This window comes from Zonotrichia leucophrys, chromosome 6 (assembly GCF_028769735.1).
Source record: "Zonotrichia leucophrys gambelii isolate GWCS_2022_RI chromosome 6, RI_Zleu_2.0, whole genome shotgun sequence".
NCBI lineage: Eukaryota > Metazoa > Chordata > Aves > Passeriformes > Passerellidae > Zonotrichia > Zonotrichia leucophrys.
In genome coordinates, this window is record NC_088176.1 from 32,054,816 (window position 1) to 32,070,531 (window position 15,716).

A 15,716-nucleotide genomic window follows, 5' to 3' on the forward strand; every position below is an offset into this window, starting at 1 on the left:
GAGCCCAAACCATTCCGTGATTCTGTGATTTTAACCCTTTGCAGTTCCCAGCGGTGTGTACAGCACCACAAGGGTTGCTGCCTCACCTCTTACAGGAATTCCTGAAAGTCCGTCCCACCTCCCTGGAATTATCCCTGCTGAGATGTGCTCCCTGAGCCACCCCGTGTTCATTAATGTGCAATAATGTGCATTAATGTGCATTAATGCTTTTAATGGTGACCCAGGGCACCAGGCTGAGGCTGGGTCCCACCTGGGGTGTTTCCCTCCCTGCCCTGCTCTCCCTGGCACTGAGTGTGGGGCTGTGTTGTTCCAGGCACAGCGAGGATGTGGCTGGCTCTGGCTCTGCTCTCCGTGCTCCACGGGATGGCAGCTGGGGAATGCTTCTTGAATTCCCCATATCCCAAGAATCCAGAGGCAAGGATGAACATTGTGAGTATGATGGCATTGGAGAGGAGGTCGGAAGTGTCCAGGAAACAGCCACCATTTAAATAATTACAGTGAAATATCACATTCAGGCATTTCCTCGCTGGAACCTCGAAAATGTTATTATCTATGGGAATAAATCATATGTGACTCCATTTTCTTCATGGTGGGAAAAAGGCTATTCTTTATGGATATAATTCCTTTTTATACAGTTTTACAGACCTTGTGTGGGACACCAATTGGTCAGGAGCTTTCTTGCCAATTATTGCTTTTATTGGTTATTAACAAATTGTTATTCTGTATTGACTGGTCACTCAGACTCTCAGTGTGCATATGTAGGGAAGTTTGTGAGAGACAGTTTTCATTTTGCTATCTTGGTGCAAAACCAATTTATACAGGTGCAAGTTATTTTTTTCCCAGGAATAATATTAACTAATTTTATCAATTATGTGCTCACACCAGGATTGCTTTCACTCAGGAATTTGCAAAATGCTGGCTTTGACCAGGCCAGCCACTGATTCCAGGAGAGCAGGATTTTATGGAGCCTTTCTCTGTTATTTTTCTACCTTGCTGCAACAACTATTGTTTCTTTCTTCTTGTTGCAGAGTGAAATGATCTCCTTCTGGGGTTACCCCAGCGAGGAGTATGATGTGGTGACAGAGGATGGCTACATCCTTCAGCTGAACAGGATTCCTCATGGCAGGGGAAATTCTGGGTGCCAAGGTAAAAGTGATGCCACACAGGACACACACACACACCTTGAGCATTCACTGGTATTGGAATATGAATCCCAATATTACCAGGTAGATTGTGCCTGGGCCAGTCTGACCCTCGCTGCTGAGCCAAAGGCGGCTTCTGTGGTGTATCACCCCAGAGACACCTTCAGCTTGCTGGTGGTTTCAGCTGGGCACTAAACAAGTCCAGGCTCGTTAGGAACTCCGTTTACCTCAAGAAGAAGGCTTCAGACGATGGTGAAGAGAAAAAGGAGAGGATTCTGCTGGAGGGTTATATCCAGTGGTTTATTCCATGGTTACAAGGGTCTGACTCTTGGGAAGAGCTCCAACAGAATGCAGAACACATGGCCGGACTAACCTTTTAAGCTCAGGGCGAGGGGAGGGGACAGGTGAGCCACCAACCAGGTGGGAGGGGCGGGGTCTCAAGGGACGAGGGACACCTAGACAGGCCAATGACCTCTGGGCCTGAGGGGCATCCTTTGAACTCGACCAACCACACGACGCCTTTGCTGGAATGTTAAGCCTGATTGACAGGACTCACTCGGCAAGGGACGAGGGGGAAGGGGAAGAGAGGTATTGGTACACCTGGAAGGCTAAAACAGGACATTACAACACACCGCAACAACTGGGATAGCAGGGCTTGTGCAAGAGGGTTTTCAGGGCTCCCTGTGGCTTGGCATCGGTTTTGATGGATCAGAATTTGCCAGGAAGGCTGATGCCTTGCCAGGGATGTTTCCTCACCCCTCATGGACCCCTGAGCATTGAATGTCAGGCTGCAATCCCTGGCGGCACACCTGGGGCTCTCTCCAGAGCCTGGCTCCCAAAATGTGCTCCTGCTGCCATTTGATGGATCAGCAGACTGGTCTGGTTCTCCCTGGGTATCCTCTTGTCCTGTGGGATCTATCTAATAATAGATCCTATTTAGATCATTCTATCTAAATGAAAATTGCATTTTTCCGGTCACATCCCCAGGCTCCTCCACGTTTGCCCACAGAGCTGCCTGGGCAGCCCAAGTTCTGCCAACACCAAGTTCTGCCAACAGCCCCAGAGATTCTGGGGATAAACCCAAGATAATGGTGAATTTTTAAATCTAGAGGAACACCAACACAAACCTCCACGGATTTTGGCTGCCATGGGGATAACACTTCATAAACTGTTTCAAAAGGCAAAATACAGCATTAAAATGAGGAGAGTCATGATGCTGCCTGTCTTGCAGGTGTGAGGCCCGTGGCACTCCTGCAGCATGGTTTCCTTGCAGAAGGCAGCATCTGGCTCACCAACTTGGCCAACAACAGCCTGGGCTTCATCCTGGCAGATGCTGGCTACGATGTCTGGGTAGGAAACAGCAGAGGGAACACCTGGTCCAGGAGGCACCAGGTGCTGACCACCACACAGGATGAGTTCTGGGCTTTCAGGTAAATGGGTAGGCTTGAGGGTCTCAGAAACAGCTGAATTCTGTCAGGGTCACGCTGCCCCAGCTGGGGGATGAGGGAACCAGGCTGGAGTGAAGCTCATCCAACTTATTTTGAGTGAAAACTCAGTAGGATGAAGAGTTTTGTGGGGTGGCCCTGCCCTCCTGCTGGTTTTGTGGTTTGCTGATGCTGCCCCTCTCAGCAGGACATCTCCTCTTCCTTCTGCAGCTTCGATGAGATGGCTAAATATGATCTCCCAGCCATGATCAGCTTTATTGAGCAGAAAACAGGACAGAAACAGCTCTATTATATTGGCCATTCCCAAGGCACCACCATAGGTGAGTGGGTCCCGCTGACGGCAGCACAAGAAGTTAACATCCCCTCTCATATTTGTAAAATTACTCACTGAAATTAAACTATGTGCATGAGTGCCTTGAAAGACTAAAGAAGTCTAAACCTTTTTTTTTTTTCTACTTTTTCCCCCCACCAGGTTTTATAGCTTTTTCCACTATGCCTGAGCTGGCTCAGAAAATCAAGGTGTTCATTGCTCTTTCACCTGTGACCACAGTGATATTTTCTCAGAGCCCATTTAGGAAACTCTCAGTCTTTTCTGACTCTGGGCTTAAGGTTGGTCTGCACTATGTTCTGCACAGCCAAAATGGTTTTTTATGGGGATTGTGAGATTATCAATGGGCTATTTCAAGTCATTTACAGAGAGGGGAGCTCTGTGCTCTGTTTTATTATGAAGAAAAACACATCTCACTGAAGAACCTTTCAGTCTTGTCCTGAATTCACTCCCTAAAATGAATTATTCTGGTGAGTAAAACTGATGCAGAGGCTGTGAATTGAGCCCTAGCATTTAACACAAGAGCATTAATGAATGTAGGAGATCATGCCCATAAGAAACAAGGAGCTGAAGCATTTAATGGGGTGCAAGGGAGGCTTCACTATGGGCAACCTTAATGGGGGGATAAAATAGAAGTTGTAAAGTAGTGCTTTTGGGGAAAAGCATGACCAGACTTCCTATTTGATGAGCACATCTGGGATTTTACAGGAGCTCTTTGGCACCAGGGAGTTCCTGCCCCATACTGCCCTGGGAGAGGTGATCCTCTCCAGGTTCTGCTCCTGCTCCAAGGTCTGCAAGCACATCCTGGCTTCACTTTTCGGGTTTAACTGGAAGAACACAAACATGGTACGTGGGAATGGACCTGCAGAGGGTCCTCCTGAGGGCCAAAGCCTTGGCCATGCCCTGTTCTGCAGGGCCAGGTGAAGTGTGGGATGTGCTGGTGTCCTTGCAGAGCCGGTTCGATGTGTACATGGGGCACAACCCGGCGGGCTCCTCCGTGCAGAACATCATCCACTGGCTGCAGGTAAACCTCCCCAGCCGCCCTCCATGCCCCACAGAGTGTCCCTGGTCCCTTGTGGGCAGCCTGCTGTGCTGCTGGCTGCAAGGCACACCTTGGCCAGGTCTTTGGTGGGTTTTGTTTCCACCCCTCCGTAAAATGCTCGGCGGGTTTTGGAGCCAGAGGGGTGGATCTGCCATGGAGCTGAGGGCCCTGCAGCCACAGCAGGAACATTCCAGGGCTCTTGCTTCAAACCAGCCCCAGCCCTGCAGCCCAAGTGCCATTAGTGGTCAGACTGGACCAGGCTGCCACCATTAGTGGCATCTGGATTGCAGGCAATTAAGCTCATTACTGATAAAGCTGATTATTTCTCTTTCTTCCCCTCATGGGCATGAGAACAGTCACCACCAGAGCACTTTGACACTGCAGTTGTGCTCTGCTGCACTCCTTTTCTCTTCCCCAAGCTAAAAATTTGCATATTTTTGGTAGATTGCCTGTTTACCTCCTCTGGGCTGTACTCAGGGCACAGCTCCTTCCCTGTGTGCAATTCCTGCTCAGGGACCCCAGAAGGGCTTTGTGGGGTTTGCAGCAAGAGCACACACCCCATTCTCTGAAGTGCTGCTGCCCAGTGGAGGGATGAGGCCACCTTGACCTTGCATTGCTGCTGGTCCTGTTCCAGTTAGACAAGAGATGCTCAGAGGCTCCTTCCATCTCTGACTGTGCCATTTCAGGCCCACTCTCCAGCCCACAAGGAATATTTGGAGTTCTAAACCCATTTTCCAGACCATTCTAATTTCTTCACATCCTGGTGTTATCCGCAAACATTAGAAACATAATCTTTACCCATTTGTCCAAATTCATGACAATAATTACTTGTGCTGGGCCTGGGGCCAGGCCTGTGAGACACTGCCAGTTCAGTGATGAAAGCTAACTTTTGAGGGCAGACTTTTGAGGGTTGGGTGCACCCCCAGAGAGCTGTGACTTCACTCAGAGCACTGCATGTCTGAATTTGCTGCAGGGAGTCCACGGTGGGGCACTGAGAGCTTTTGATGGGGGGCACATGTACAACAGCCTTCACTACAGACAGGTGAGGTGCTTCCAGTGCTTCCCTTTTCCCTGCTCTCTTCCCATCCATGCCTGCTGTGTCTCCCCTTAATGTATTCCTCCCTTCACAAACTGGAAGTCAGGATCTCTGCTTGGAACAACAGCATTTTCCATTCCCAACTCTATTTTGCAAATACGTTTTAGATGGAATAAAACACTTTAAATTAGACTTTCCACTTTCCATAGGATAAGGGGAAATGGTCTCAAGTTACACCAGGCTGAATATTAGGAAAAAATTTCTTCTCTGAAATAGTGGCTAAGCCTTGGAACAGGAAAAAAAAAGAAAAAGAAAAAGCTTTTTGTATTCCTTAAACAAAATGAATCCTTCAGAAAGCAGTATGCTTCTTAACTGGATTAATTACACTGCAAGTAACGAGAGATGCTGCTGGCAAATCACCTCATGGCAAATCCTCAGGGTGTGGAGCTGCAACAAACCCTCCAGAAATGTTTTAATTTCAAAAAATTTGCTTCCAAACACCTCCCTGGTGTCGCTGAAGGAAGTGCTGGGGAAGTGTCACCACAAAGAACTTTGGGAGGGACCTGTGGAGGTCAGGATGATCCAGCAGCACTAAACCAGGGCAGCCAAAGTTCTGCCTCCTTATCCAAACCATCTGTAGAGTCAGAACTAGAATTTCTAGCCCAGCAGAACAAATTCACTAATTAATTTTAATTAAATTGCCTCACTAAATCATAGCACGTAATGCTATGCTGCATCTCTACTGAAGTTCCTCTCCTTTCTAGAAGAAAAGAGTTCCAGTTTTCATTTTCCCCCAATTCCCAAAGAGTAGCAATGGTGCACAGTTTGTTGCAGTCCAGAAACATCTCCTCTTTGGGAAGCCCCTTTACCATCTACCTTCTCCTTGTGAAGCCACTTTTCCATCTCCATTTTGTAAAGCCACTTTTCCATCTCTTCATTGTGAAGCCAATTTTCCATCCATCCCCTCCTTGTGAAGCCCCTTTTCCATCTCCTGTTAATCAAGCCCCTTTTCCATCTCCTCTTTGTGAAATCCCTTTTCCTTCTCCATTTTGCGAAGCCCTTTTTCCATGCCCTTGTGAAGCCCCTTTTCCATCTCCTCCTTGTCAAGTCCCTTTCCCTCTCCTCCTTGTGAAGCCTCTTTTCCATTTCCTCTTTGTTAAGCCTCTTTTCCATCTCCTATTTGTGAAGCCTTTTCTCCATCTTCTCTTTGTGAAGCCACTCGTCCATTTATCTCCTCTTTGTGATGCCCCTTTTCCCTTTCCTCTTTGTGAAGCCCCTTTGCAATGTCTTCTTTGTGAAGCTCCTTTTCCATCTCCACTTTATGCAGCCCCTTTTCCATCTCCTCCTTGTGAAGCCCTTTCTCCTTCTCCTCTTTGTAAAGCCCCTTTTCTCTCTCCTCCTTGTCAAGCCCCTTTTCCCACATCTTTGTGAATCCCCTTTTCCCTCTCCTCGTTGTGAATCCCCTTTTCTGTCTCCTCTTTACAAAGCCCCCGTTTCCATCTCCACCTTTTGAAGCCCCTTTTCTGTCTCCTCATTGTGAAGCCATTTTTCCATCTATCTCCTCTTTGTGAAGCTCCTTTTCCATCTCCACTTTTTGAAGCCCCTTTTCTCTTTCCTCTTTCTGAAGCCCCTTTTCCCTCTCCATTTCATGAAGCCCTTTTTCCATCTGTCCTTTGTGCAGCCCCTTTTCCATCTTCTGTTTGTGAAGCCCCTTTTCCATCCCCTCCTTGGGAAGCCACATTTCCCTCTCCTCTTTATGAAGCCCCTTTTCCCTCTCCACATTGTCAAGCCCCTTTTCCACCTCCACTTTGTGAAGCCACTTTTCCACTGATCTTCTTGTTGTCAAGTCCCTTTTCCATCTATCTTCTCCTTGTGAAGCCCCTTTTCCATCTGTCTCCTCCTTTTGAAGCCCCTTTTCTATCTCCTCATTGTGAAGCCATTTTTCCATCTATCTCCTCTTTGTGAAGCCCCTTTTCCCTCTCCATTTTCTGAAGCCCCTTTTCCATCTCCTACATGTTAAGCCACATTTCCATCTCCCTCTTGTGAATCCACTCTTCCCTCTGCACTTTGTGAAGCCCCTTTTCCATCTCCTCCTTGTGAATCCCCTTCTCCATCTCCTCCTTGTCAAATCCCTTTTCCTCTGCTCCTTGTGAAGCCCCTTTTCCATCTCCTCCTTGTGAAATCCCTTTTCCCTCTCCATTTTGTGAAGCCCCTTTTGCATCTCCTCCTTGTGAAGCCCCTTTTCCCTCTCCTCCTTGTCAAACCCCTTTTCCCTCCACTTTGTGAAGCCCCTTTTCCCTCTCCTCCTTGTCAAACCACTTTTTCATCTGCTCCTTTTGAAGCCCCTTCACCATCTCCTCCTTCTGAAGCCCCTTTTCCATCTCCTCTTTTTGAATCCACTGTTCCCTCCACTCTTTTTGAAGCCCCTTTTCCACCTCCACTTTGTGAAGCCCCTTTTTCATCACCATTTTGTGAAGCCCCTCTTCCATCTCCTCCTTTTGAAGCCCCTATTCCCTCTCCATTTTGTGAATCCCCTTTTCCGTGTGCTCCCAGACCGGGGCCCCGTTCTACGACGTGCAGGACATGGAGGTGCCCACGGCCATCTGGAACGCGGGCCGGGACTGCCTGGCCGACCCGCGGGACACGGCGCTGCTGCTGCCCCAGGTCAGGAACCTGGTGCACCACAAGCTCATCCCCCACTGGAACCACATGGACTTCGTGCTGGGCCTCGACGCCTACGAGGTTCTGTACCGCGAAATCCTGGACGTCATGAAGAAGCACCCCTAAGATTCCAGTTCTACTTGATATGATTTTTTTTTTTTTTAGTGTTGTCTCTACAGGATTTTAAAATTTCTTTTCAATCTTTTGAATTTTTTGAATCTTTTTCAATCTTTTGAATTTTTTTTTTAATCTCTGTTTGGACCACCTGAATCTAGTTCATTAAAATGTTCAGCTTTTAAGTGGAGCAGTGACAGGGTGGGGAGAGAAGCCTTCATGCCATTCCTGGCTGGCACTGCATTGCCTTTCTTCATTTTCCTTCTTTTTCCTTCTTCTTTTCCTTTCTTTTCCCTTCTTCTTTTCCCTTCTTTTCCCTTCTACTTTTTCCTTCTTTTTTTTTCCTTCTTCTTTTCCCCTCTTCTTTTCCTTTCTTTTCCCCTCTTCTTTTCCCCTCTTCTTTTCCTTTCTTCTTTTCCCTTCTTCTTTTCCTTTTTTCTTTTACCTTCTTCTTTTCCCTTCTTCTTTTCCCTTCTTTTCCCTTCTACTTTTCCCTTCTTTTTTCCCTTCATTTTTTCCTTCTTTTCCCCCTTCTTCTTTTCCATTGTTCTTTTCCCTTCTTCTTTTCCCTTCTTTTCCTTCTTTTCTCTTCTTCTTTTCCCTTCTTTTTTCCCCTTCTTTTCCCTTCTTTCCCCCTTTTTTCCCTTTCCCCCTTTTTTTCCCCTTTTTATTCTTTTTTTTTTCTTTTTTTGTTTGGTTTGGTTTTGGAGGGGTTTTTTTGTTGTTTGGTTTTGTTTTGGGCTTTTTAGTTTTTGGGGTGGTTTTTTTGTGCCTTCATCAGTGACACAAAGTTCACTGTTGCTGTCTCAGGTCTGCCACTTGTCACACATAAAGACATCAAGGCGGATCAGAAAGAGATCCAACAGATTGGTGGTGGAAAACATCAGAATTAGGATCCCAGAATGTTTTGGGTGGGAAGGGACCTCAAACCCATCTACCTTCCACCATCCCAGGCTGCTCCAAGCCCCAAAGCCCAGCCTGGCCTTGGGCACTGCCAGGGATCCAGGGGCAGCCACAGCTGCTCTGGGCACCCTGTGCCAGGGCCTGCCCACCCTGCCAGGGAACAATTCCTAATTCCCAATATCCCATCCAGCCCTGCCCTCTGGCACTGGGAACCCATTCCCTGGGTCCTGTCACTCCATCCCTTGTAAATAGTTTCCTTCCATCTTTCTCCCTTCAGGTACTGGAAGGACATGTCCCTAGAAAAAAGCAGTCCTAGTGGTTTTGAATTCAATAAAAATTGTAATTAATCACATTTTTAATGTTGCTGGGTTTGGGCATTATATTTTTTTCCTTTCCGTGACTGAGGGGTGAGAAATGAATAAATCCTGAAGAGAAATTTCCAGTCAGACAGCCCAGTGTGTGATTCTGGTGGAGAATGTGTAAAATCCAAATAAAAAGGGGCTTAGGGCATTCACAAAATGCTTATCTTAGGGTTTATCTGAGAGGTTTGGGTAATAAGACTGATCAGTGATCTCAAGGTGCTGTGATGTGTTGATGGTTATTTTCTTCAGCCTGAAGGAAGGGCAGTGATTTTACAGCAATAAAAAATTTGGCTGTTTCTGTCAGCCAAAATCCTGAGGCCCATCAGAAAATCTCAATAAATATGTCAATGTTGCAAGCACCAGAAGAATCAGCTTCTTTCAGGGAGGGAGAATCCAGCTGTGAGGCGAAGCAATATTTCATGGAGAAACTGCTCAAAATCATGCACTGGAGCACAGTCAGATTTTCAGTCTGTCAAGTTTTCTTTAAAATTCCCTGGAAGATATCCATCACACTGAAAAGCAGAGTAGATCAGTCAGAGGCTTGTGGGAGGCCAGGAAATAAATTTGGGGGAGAGCAGCCATTCCAATTGTTGCTGTGGGTATATTTGTATTATATTATATTATATTATATTATATTATATTATATTATATTATATTATATTATATTATATTATATTATATTATATTATATTATATTATACATAAAATATTATAATACATTGTATTATAGATTATATATCCTATCATATAATAAAACAATATATAATAATTTATTATAATAATATATTTTAATAATATTTTTATACTAGTATCTATTATAATACAATATATAGTACATATATTAATATATATTATATAATTATATATTTAGCATTATATTTATGTATATTATACAGAATGTATATAATATATTAAAATAATATATTATTATATAATATATTATCATATTATATATATCATATTATGTACATTATATTAATATATATTATATTCTAATATTGTAATATATATTATAAAATACAATAAATTATATTATAATATTATTATATTATATCATATCATATTTTAAATATAATATATTGTATAATATATATTATTATATAATAGTTTAATATGATATATAATTTAATATATTTAAGATATACCTTATAATATATAGTACATATATCAATATATATGTACTATATTATATAATGCATATAACTAACGCATATTAATATATAATATATATTAAGATAAAATATATTATTATATTATATATCATCATATTATATATAGTATATTATATACGTCATAATAATATATATTATATAATACAATAAATTATAATCAATCACAAAATACGCAACATATAATATATAATATAATATAATATAATATAATATAATATAATATAATATAATATAATATAATATAATATAATATAATATAATATAATATAATATAATATAATATAATATAATATAATATAATATAATATAATATAATATAATATAATATATAATATAATATATATATTATAATATAATATAACATAACATAACATAATATAACATAATATAACATAACATAACATAATATAACATAATATAATATAACATAATATAATATTTCTATTGTTGGCGTATTACTATATAAAATAATTCCTGGCTAAAATTTGGCAGAAGTGCAGGACAGAGCTCCCTCCCTGCTGCTGGGTGTCCCTGTGCTGTCCTTGCTGTCCCCTGCAGTGGCTTTGGGGGAATCTTCCCAGGGTGACTCTGAGCCATGACATGTTTGTGCCCCTGCTGCTTCCCTCATTGTCCTGTCTAAGCCTTTCTCCTCTGAAGGGCAAAGCCAGCAAGCAAAATGAAAATCTGATGGCATTTACTTATGAAAAGAAGCTTGCATTCTTTACGGTTTCCTGTAGTATCACACAGCCACGTTGGTTTCAGTAAATAATTCATTCTTTAGTTCTTTTTTCACCCCTTTTTTCCCTATGTCTGTAGTTTCTGCCTCATTCCAAGAAGCTTTCTGTAAAATGGTCTTTTTAGGTAATGCTCTTCACCTAATCTGTTTATTCAGTTTGCTCAAGTCCATCCATCTCCAGTAAATACTCTTCTCTCTGCTAAGAAAATTGCTCGTGAATTTTATCGGGTGATCAGATTATTGGATTTGGATATTGTTTGCTTTTCTGCCTTTAGGAGATTCTCTAAGCATCTTTCTGTAGTGCAAATTCTTGCTTAAGTTAATCCTGTTTAAACACATCTTTTTTCTTTTTTTTTTTAAGTCTCTTCCCAGTTCTGCAGAAACAATTTGCCCAAAGCCAAAAAAACAATATTTAAAATGTGGCTTCACTTGGTATTTTGCCATGGGGACAAAAGGGCTTTTCCTTGATTGCTTTGTTTCTTTTCCCTGTGCCTAAATATTTTCTTTCCCTTTCAAAACCCTGAAACAAAGCTGTGACCCAAATCCTGGCTGAAATGAAAATAAAACAGCTGCCAGCAGCGGGAGACATTTGCAGATGAGACTCGTGGCTCATGGCAGCACCCAGAAGGTGCAAAAATAAACGAGTCAAAAACACCCAGATTGTGCCCTGGGGTCAGGAGGGTTCAGAAGGGTGACACAGCCTTCCCTGCCCCTGCTCCCAGCTGGGACACACCAAAATTCCCAAATTCCCAGACAGGGTTTTCCTGTGTGCTGTTTTCCAGCAGTGCCTGGCATCCCGATGGTCCTATCCCAGCTGGACAGGGGACCAGGACCTGTCCCCACCACTGCTCCTGGGACAGTTCCTGTGCCACTGCCACCACGGGCTGCCACCCTGCTCCTGCCCAGCTGCCCAGTCTGGCCCGTTGTCCCTTGCTGGGAGCACTGGGAAGGCACCAGGGACATCAGGGGACATCGGCACTGCCCCGAGGCCATCGCCACCCTGCACAGGGAGAGGACATTCCATTGTCCCCTGACATTCCATTGTCCCCTGTCATCACATGAGGACATTCTATGTCCCCTGTCATCCCATGAGGACATTCCATTGCCCTCTGTCATTCCATTGTCCTCTGTCATTCCATTGTCCCCTGTCATCCCATGTCCCCTGTCATTCCATGAGGACATTCCATTGCCCCCTGTCATCCCATGTCCCCTGTCATCCCATGTCCCCTGTCCTCCCATTGTCCCCTGTCATTCCACTGTCCCTCTGTCATTCCATGTCCCCTGTCATTCCATGAGGACATCCCATGTCCCCTGTCCTCCCATTGTCCCCTGCCATCCCATGAGGACATCCCATGTCCCCTGTCATTCTATGTCCCCTGTCATCCCATGAGGACATTCCATTGCCCTCTGTCATTCCATTGTCCTCTGTCATCCCATGTCCCCTGTCATCCCATGAGGGGATTCTATGTCCCCTGTCATTCCATGTCCCCTGCCATCCCATGAGGACACTCTATGTCCTCTGTCATTCCATGTCCCCTGTCATCCCTTGTCCTCTGTCATCCCATGAGGACATTCCACTGTCCCCTTGTCATTCCATGTCCCCTGACATCCCATGATTCCATGTCCCCTGTCATTCCACTGTCCCCTGTCATTCCATGTCCCCTGACATCCCATGATTCCATGTCCCCTGTCATTCCATGTCCCGCTGTCACTCCCTGCTGGTCCTGGTGGGAAAGGCTGTGCCATGCCAGATTCCGCAGCCTGCTGAGCCAGCATGTTTGTCCCTTGTCTGGCCGGCAAACACGTCCCCAAATTAAAAGCTTAATAAATAAACAAACAAAGAGCCTTTTGCCACGGGGCTCGTGGGCTCCTGGGACACTGAGCCAGGTTTGATACGGCACCAGTGACAGCCAGGCCTGCTGGCCCTTGGGCTGCTGCGCTCCTCTGATTCTTTTGTGAAAGAAATTTAAAACAGTGGCCAGGGCTCCAGGTCCTCAGAGTTTTGTGGGTGGAATAACAGGAGCCTGGCGTTATTTCACCTGGAGCAGGTGCTGGAGGTGTTGTCTGAAGGCGCAGCCCCGATCCGGGTGTGACCCACCCTCATCAGCTCCAGCATTGTGTTGCAAATCGCTGGCAGCAGCCTCCAGCGCCAGTGCCAACTCCTCACCTCTGCCAACCTGTTATTAGGCAATCCACTGACAGATTGGCTTCAATCCTTCTCCTTTCCCTCTCCAGATGCAGGTCAGGGGTTGGGACATCTCTGCAGAGCCCTGGTGGGCTCGGTGCTGTGCAGAGACCCCGGTGAGGCTGGTGCTGGTGGCACCACCAGATGCCTCCTTAGGAGGATGGATGCCCTGAGCCCAGCTTTGCAGCCCCACAAGCTGCTCAGCTGACGTCAGTTTGGGTTAGAGAGCAGTGCTTTATCCTTTAAACATATTTATCTCTCTATTAAAAGGCGGGGGATGCAGAGGCTGCAAATTAATCCCGCTGAGGTTTAATCCGCCCGGACCGTCAGCATTTTTATTTTCTTTGGATTGGAGGTCCTAAAACCTTCTGCTGTGGGTGTCTTCTGCCACGTGCAGGGACTTGCAGGCAGAATCCTGCACAACCCCACACAGCTGCTGGCCAGCACATGCAACACAGAGGTGGCTCTGTCATAAATAATTTGCAATAAACAGAATAAGTGAATCCCGTGTAATAAATAGATGGGGCTGCTATAATGAGCATGCCTGTTAGAGTAGCCTCTTTGAGCTAGGTCTCATAAGCTCTTGGAGGTCTATAACACACCTAAGATAGCTCAGCTACCTTTGGAGGCATAAAAATCAGCAGGATGGCTTCTGTGGTAGTGTTGGAAGCAAAAAGGTTTAATAAAAGGCAAAATAACAAGCAGAGAAAAACCGAGGCAAGTACCAGAGGTTCTTGCTCCTCATAAAACACCTCACAAAACCAATTAGCTTCTTTGTTCACTTCTTTTTCTAGGAAATTGCCCAAACAAGACTTTTTAGCTTCTGTCCAATTAGCTATCCTTAAGTTTGAGGTGAAGTCCCCTGAGCCTGTGAAGCAGCTTTTTCACTAATCAAAAAGAGAAACTTCTAAGCTTCTTTCCTTTTTGAAGAGACAAATGATAGATTTGTCACTGCATCCACAAAAACCACATTCCTACACATGCCCACCACAGCTGATGGGTGGCTCTGCTGGCTGGGCAGTCACCGGGGAGGTGGGGAGATGATGGTGTCTGCTCTCTCAAAAACCTTGAGCTGCTGTTTCTCAGCATCCACCTGGTCAGGTTTTCACCCTGAGGTTTTTCTCCAGAGTCCTGGAGCTGCTGGCAAGGTAGAAATAGCTCAGTCATGGTCACTGGGCCACACCAAGGGTGCCCTGTTGATGCAGATGATATTTTTGATGCCAACCTCTGGCAGTACTCTGCCATTCCCATCCCTGGCAAGGTGAGAGGCACCTGCAGAGGGCTCATCCATCCTGGTGCTGGGCTGCTCTGCTCCTACAAGCTGGCATTTGGGGGTTGCAGGGTTTTATCTGAGTAGCCCTGCTGATAAGGTGGAACCCAGAAAGTGAGATGCTCGGCTTTGCCAGATGTCCCCAGAACCTGAAACTCAGTCATGGCACTACCAACTCCTGCTCTGTTTAATGCAGCACAAGTGTAGGGAAAAAAGATTGTAGCTTTGATTCCAGAGAGTCAGTAACAAGTCAGCCTCTCCTGGGTAAACAGAGCGGCTGAAATTCACTCCTCTAGTCATGACTTTCTTTTTAATTTCAACAGTAAGGAGCTGAACAGGACGAGCAAGAAAAGCTTGGCAAGAAGCCGTGTGATTGGAGAGGGATAGCTGGGTGGATTTGTGAGGTGAGAAAGGGCTCAGCCTTTCCTTGCACATTTCACCACCAGCAAATCACCAGGTTTGAACTTCACTCCGTGCAATGAGGAGGATCTGGTGAGGAGAATCTCCTGCTCCTGTGCCCAGCTCAGAGCCCCCTGGGCCAGATGTGCCCTCTCTCCACCAGTGGCTGTCACAAGGTCACTTCCCTCCCCTCCCGTGCCTGAACCCACAAACCATAGCACGTGCTCAATTCCTGGAGTAAAATTTCACTCCTGGATTGCTCTGAGCTGGAAAGAAAAGCTGGAAAGAAAACCCCAACACAGCAGATCTCCTGCAAGCCAAGCGCTGGAGCTTGGCTCTGATGCAAGACTTTATTGCAATAATCTCTACAGACACAGGGGATGGGCAGAAATCACAGGAGTGCATTTAAAAGCCTTAAATCAGTGTGGAACTGGGCGACAGGGGGACACGGGGACATTTTTAAGCAGAGCATCCCTCACACAAACTCTGTGCCCCAAGGCACATGGGAACAGGCAGCTCCTCCATCCTGGGGCAGCACAGGGATGGATGGATGGATGGATGGATGGATGGATGGATGGATGGATGGATGGATGGATGGATGGATTAATGAATTCATGGATTCGTGGATGGAGGGATTGATGGATGGATTAATGGATGAATTCATGGAGGGATTCATGGATTCATGGATGAATTCATGGAGGGATTCATGGATGGATTCATAGAGGGATTTATGGAGGGATTCATGGATAGATTCATGGAGGGATTTATGGAGGGATTCATGGATAGATTCATGGCTGGGTGGTTTCATTGATGGATTCATGGCTGGGTGGGTTCATTGACAGATTCATGGATGAATTCATGGAGGGATTCATGGATGAATTCATGGAGGGATTTATGGGTGGATTCATCGATGATGGGTTC

At 45.3% G+C, this 15,716-nt stretch overlaps 1 protein-coding gene across 1 annotated transcript; it reads left to right on the forward strand.

The window, feature by feature from the left end:
- Window positions 1–324: 324 nt before the first annotated feature.
- Window positions 325–7,780, forward strand: LOC135449473 (lipase member K-like). The gene is made up of 9 exons (XM_064716517.1): window positions 325–429; window positions 1,029–1,146; window positions 2,374–2,572; window positions 2,798–2,907; window positions 3,060–3,196; window positions 3,624–3,761; window positions 3,868–3,939; window positions 4,931–4,999; window positions 7,547–7,780. Exons 1-9 carry the CDS (start codon window positions 325–327, stop codon window positions 7,778–7,780), a joined length of 1,182 nt encoding a protein of 393 aa, XP_064572587.1.
- Window positions 7,781–15,716: the final 7,936 nt, after the last annotated feature.

What these genes read in the sequence shown, in the direction of transcription:
- LOC135449473 (XM_064716517.1), top strand. Translation starts at nt 325, where the DNA reads ATGTGGCTGGCTCTGGCTCTGCTCTCCGTGCTCCACGGGATGGCAGCT. An exon ending in GGGAAATTCTGGGTGCCAAG is followed by an intron (nt 1,147 to 2,373) that starts GTAAAAGTGATG and finishes CCTGTCTTGCAG; the next exon opens with GTGTGAGGCCCGTGGCACTC. An exon ending in TTCCCAAGGCACCACCATAG is followed by an intron (nt 2,908 to 3,059) that starts GTGAGTGGGTCC and finishes TCCCCCCACCAG; the next exon opens with GTTTTATAGCTTTTTCCACT.